Below are 5,535 nucleotides of genomic sequence, written 5' to 3' on the forward strand. Positions count from 1 at the left end.
AAGGTGATAAAATAGGATAAGATGTGATTTTCGACTCTAGCTCTTTGCTAGTTAATAATGTTATACTCTCCCTTTCATCAAAAAAATAAAAAAAAAAATAAAAAATGTTATGCTATCCCCTTTTAACCAACAAAAAAAAGAAAACTCTTTGGAACTACTGCAACTCAAAAACTTTCCCATGCCTTTTTTAGGGCAAGTCTCATGAAAAATTTTATGAAAAAAAGCCTCCTCATGAAAAATGAATGATTTAGTGAAGTATTCTGAACATACGTATATTACGTATAAGATGGTATCTTTGGGCAAACAGTTCCCTAAATCCAATGGCATTAAAACAAAAAAAGTCCGGATTTATGTCACCGAAAATGACGCCACCGACTCTTCAAGTAATGAAGATGAAGAAACGCCAATGGTTCAAAACCGAGTGAAAAAACATGTTTACGAGATTAGAATATCAAAATACATCTCAAACCGAACCGTGAACGAAAATGCAAAGCCAGCCCAGAATGCAGTGGCCAAAAGGATGCCCAATGGGGTTAAGAAGTATAGAGGCGTTAGGCAAAGGCCGACCGGGAAATGGGCAACGGAGTTCAGAGATCCACTTCGGAAGGTCAGGCTTTGGTTGGGTACCTACAACACTGCAGAAGAGGCCGCCTTGGTCTACGACAGGGCTGCTATACGCAGTAAAGGGCCCAATGCACTCACCAACTTTCTTCAACCTTTGTTGCTTCCGGAACATGTTGTAGATGCATCCACCTTTACGTACATACACGATTCGTGCCAACAATCAAGAAGTTGTGGTTCTAAAGCCCAACAATCAGAAATCGGTGTTGTTGTTAATGTTGGGGGGCTGAAGTGTGATTATGATTTTAATTCTGGCGACGAGACTCACAGTTTCAAATCTCTCAAATTTCAACCAGTTGATGAACTTGGATTAGAGACTCAATATGACTTTGGGTGGTTTAATGATTATCTGGATTCTCAGAGTCTTCAACCCATGCTTTTGGATGAAATGAGTTCACAACAAACTCCCTTAGAAAAAATTGTCCCGGAAATTTCAGCCGATTTTGGTTCCTTTGAATGGGACGTTAATGCAGATCCTTCAGATTTTCCGGCAGCAGACGGTAAAATTGTTAATTACGTTTATTTATGAAGGAAACAGCTAACTTCATTTGGCCTTTTTTGTAATGCAGTGTGGTCCCACCGTCCAAGATGTGGGTGATAGTCTAAGATGTGGAAATGCCTCTACTGGGACTCTATGGGTTTTGTATCATCCCGTAGACAACGCTGCAAATAACCTTCCACCAGCAATTTTGTTCTTTTGTGATGTATCTGCTGTTGCCCTTATCCGGAGTTTGTTTTATTTTCACATGTGGTTATGTTTTTTAGCAGGTTGTTGTGTTTGTATCAACTTTGTTCTCCACTTCTTCTTCTTCTTCCTTTTTTTTCTTTTTTCGCTAGGTAAATGTGGGGCTTTGAATCCCGAGGTATACAGGGACACCGGTTCCCCTAGGCTACTAGGCCCAGGGGCAACTTTGTTCTCCACTTGTGTGTTGTTTGTTAAAACTTTGATATGTTTATCTAATAAAATCCTCTGTTATGCGGCAAAAAAAAAAAAAAAATCCAAATTTTGCTTATGTGGTTATGTTTTTTTGCAGGTTGTTGTGTTTGTATCAACCATTTTTTTTTTTTTTTTTTTTTTTTTTTTCGCTAGGTAAATGCGGGGCCTCAAACCTCAAGCTCAAGGTATACAGGGACACTTGTCCCTGGGTGCCACTAGGCTACTAGGCCTAGGGGCAACTTTGTTCTCCACTTGTGTGTTGTTTGTTAAAACTTTGATATGTTAGAGCACTCTCATCAGGTGTGTCAAATGCCAAGGAAGCACAGTAATATTGTAAATGGAAATAATGTACGTAGCTTGAAAGTAAATAACTTGAAAGTAAAAACAATAATAAGGCGGTAGAACCAGCCAAGCAGTATATATCAAAATAATTCAAAGTAAATAAGAACAATAGTTCAAAATAAAAGAAAGCAATTTAGAACCATTCGGTATGGCGGTAATCCGTCCAAGGTGGTGGTAGCAACAAGGAAAGTAATGAACATAGAGCTGAAAATACTTCTTATTGAAAGTAGGATAAACACTTACAGTAGTAGTAGTGAATACAAGATCTCAACAGTTACAGGATTACAAGGCTTGTAGTGAACAAGGATGAACAAGGTAGTAAACAAGGTAGTAGTAGTAGTGGAAGCAAGTGGGTTCTCTCTCTAAGAAGGCTAGTTCTAAGGGAAGAGAAATCAGAACTAAAACTTTGCTTCTAACTTTGCTTGAGAAGCCCCCAAACATAAGGGGCAACCCCCCTTAAATAGGCAAAATTCGGAGTGAATAGTGTCATGAACAGTAACGGATGAACAGTAACAGTGAATAGTGACTGAATAGTAAAATAGAATTTGTCTTCTTTTTTGACCTAATCTTGTGAGGAATCCCCAAGATTATGGGAATCCTCCGTAGAGATCAACCATTATTGGTGTCCTTAAGAGACAAAAGAAGCCAACCAATAAGAAAGAAATCATCATACTCTGGAGTTTTTCCTGGAGTGAGAAAACTTCTTGGATTACAGTGATCTGCTATCTGCAAATGAGGAATGGCATTAGCATAAGGTTTCGGACCAAAAACAGAAATTCTGCCTGAATTCCCCATAAAGTGATAATTCTTCCATAAATTCTGAGCAACCTCACGAATTTGATTGTTAAAATAATTACTCCAGCAGTCTGCGAGAGCCCAAGGATTTTTGAAGGATAAATAAGAGTCTCCTTCATACCATTGCCCTTGATACGTGTATCCATTAATGAGAATGAGATGTTTTGAGGGCTGGACATTCATCCAGTTATCTCTTTCCCATTGAGGCAAAGTGCTCCAGCATCTGATTGAAACAAAAGGACTTTCAAATTTTTTAATAGCAGTTTGAATGATTTGTGGGAGCTAACTAGTTTGGTCATGGCTTGTTAGTCTTATGAGCCTAATAAAGCCATACTCAAACATTTGGGAGAGCCAATCAGGACTCCTCTTATCATCATCTGAACCATCATCATAATTGACTAGAAGGCCGGGAAACGGGTGTTTCTTTCCGTACACTCTGAAACTACTCCCAAAGTGTTCTTTCCAATCAACTTGTTGAAGAATGTCACTAAAATCATCTGAATTAGCAGGATCAGGAATAGCAGTTGTAACAAGTATCTTGAAATGTTCAAACCATGAGTTAAAAGACTTAAACATAGCCTTGCTTTCCAGAATACGAGATTGTATGTCTGTTGGCAAGTTGGCAATAGCACTTTTCAACAAAGATTGGGTCTTAAGACTCATTCTTGCATAATCAGTGCCCATAATAGTCTTTTTATCCATGGAATGGATGTCCTCTTTGCCAAAGAGTTGACTAGTATTGGGTTCATCTTTGATATTTGGGTGGTTAACAGGATGGCTTTCAAAAGCCTCATTTTTTGAAACAATGTCATTTTTTGAAGAAAAGTTATTTTCTAAAGCAAGATCATTTTCTGAAATAGGGTTAACTTGGTGGCTCACATAAGCTTCATTTTGAGCAATAAGGTTAACAAGATGGATTTCAAGGTTTCTGAGAATTTTTGGGAAAAGATCATGGTGGTTTCCAATAAAAGCAAATTGAAGGCTATCAAGGATGAGTTTAATAGAATTTGGTAATTCTGAACAGGTTCCATTGTGGAATTGTAGATTTTTCGACAAAACTTCCTGTAAAGCAATTAATATATCACCATTGGGGTATGTCACCTCTACCGGGACATCTCCTTGAAGGGATGTTGATCCACTGGGTTTTACACCAGGAGATGCGCCTTCATGCATTTTAAAAGGTCTTCCCGCTGGGAATCCTTTGTTTTGAGAATAGTCCTGTACAGGAGCTTTTCCCTTGTTTTTATTTTCCATAATAATCCACTTACTAGTGGTATAAATATGAATATTACTATTATCCCACTTATTAGTGGTATTTATCCACGCATCATTGTCCGATTCCTGCAAAGAATCATTAATATTGTTAGGATAATGGATAGTTTTTAACATTTTGGTGTTATGAAAATTACCTTTAAAATCATCAGAATTCATTATTAGTTCTTGAACAAGTTCATTCATGGGAGAGTCTGTCTTATAAGACAGATTATCAATATCAATTTCAAACTTTGAAGGAAATTTGAATTTTACTTTCTGTCCAAATGGATCAGTAGTAATTCCATCATGTTCAACAAGAAAGGGATACAAAACGTTAATAAATGGCAGACCAAGAATCACTTTATCAGTCATATTTTTGACAAGAACAGAAGGAATCTTGAAACAAACATTATCATGGCACACCTGAGCATTATTCAATTCATACTTAATTTTCATTTGAGAACCATTAGCAGAAACCAATCTTTCAGTAGATTTCTCAAAATATTTTGAGGGAATTAATCCTTCTTGGATACAGTTCATATCTGCACCAGAATCAATCATAGCAATAACAGTAAAATGATAATCAGGAGAAACAACAATTTTAACTTTTGTAAACCATTTTGGAGGAAATACTTTATTAACAAAAACAAGTTGGGGATCAGTGAAAGTATCAGGAGTACCTTTGTCAGAAAGAAGAGCTTGTTGACTGGAATCATCTCCATCACTGTGCTCATTTTGTTCGTTACTGGATTTATTAAGATATTTATCAAGTTTTAGCATTGTCAATTCTTGTTTGAGATTATGGTTATCACTTTTCATGCTTTTAAATTCATGTTTTAATTCATTTATCTCTTGTTTAACAATATGAATTTCATTTTGGAGATCATTAACAGTTAGTTCTTTAGATTTCTTTTTATTAAATCTTTCCAAAGTTTCTTCAAAACTTATGGTTGATTTTGGTTTTTTACCAATTTCATCTCTTATCAAGTTTTTCTTAAACCTATCCAAATATTCTTTCTGGAGTTCAGGGTTTTGAATTTGATTTATTAGTTGAATTATCAATTTTTCATCTTCTTCACTCTTGGTGAGAGCATTAATAACATTGCAACAGGAATCTCTACAACCAATTTTAATATTAGGAGAATCAGAAGAATCATCAGCAGATTGATAGCAAGAATCAGATGAAGAAGAAAAATCATCTTCCAAAGAATCAGACGGGGTGTTTGATTCAAGGATTCTGAATAATTCTTCTTGCACATTATCATCAATGTTTAACATGTTGAACTTGTTTTTTAATTTACTGGGTTTTTCTTTACAGTCTTTACTAAAGTGTCCAGGTTTACCACAGTTAAAGCATTTACCTTTACTTGATCTTTGTTTAACATGTTTTTTAGAAACATTTTTCTTCTTAGCATAGAAATCATTAGGTTTAATAAAGTTATTTCTGTATTTTTTATGGCTTTTATCATGTCTTTTACTTTTTTGCCTAGAAGGAGCAATAGGAGGCAGACCATATTGTTCACAGAAATTTCCCATTTCATATTTAGCTTTTCTTTTATTCTTTAATTGGTGTTTTAACAATTTTT

At 35.7% G+C, this 5,535-nt stretch overlaps 1 protein-coding gene across 1 annotated transcript; it reads left to right on the forward strand.

Annotated features, from left to right (window-relative positions):
* The first annotated feature begins 238 nt into the window (after positions 1 to 238).
* Positions 239 to 1,150, forward strand: LOC115973206 (pathogenesis-related genes transcriptional activator PTI6-like). The gene has a single exon (XM_031093454.1). It carries the CDS (start codon positions 239 to 241, stop codon positions 1,148 to 1,150), a length of 912 nt encoding a protein of 303 aa, XP_030949314.1.
* The last annotated feature ends 4,385 nt before the right edge of the window (positions 1,151 to 5,535 follow it).

This window comes from Quercus lobata, unplaced genomic scaffold (genome assembly GCF_001633185.2).
Source record: "Quercus lobata isolate SW786 unplaced genomic scaffold, ValleyOak3.0 Primary Assembly Scq3eQI_10, whole genome shotgun sequence".
Classification (NCBI taxonomy): Eukaryota; Viridiplantae; Streptophyta; class Magnoliopsida; order Fagales; family Fagaceae; genus Quercus; species Quercus lobata.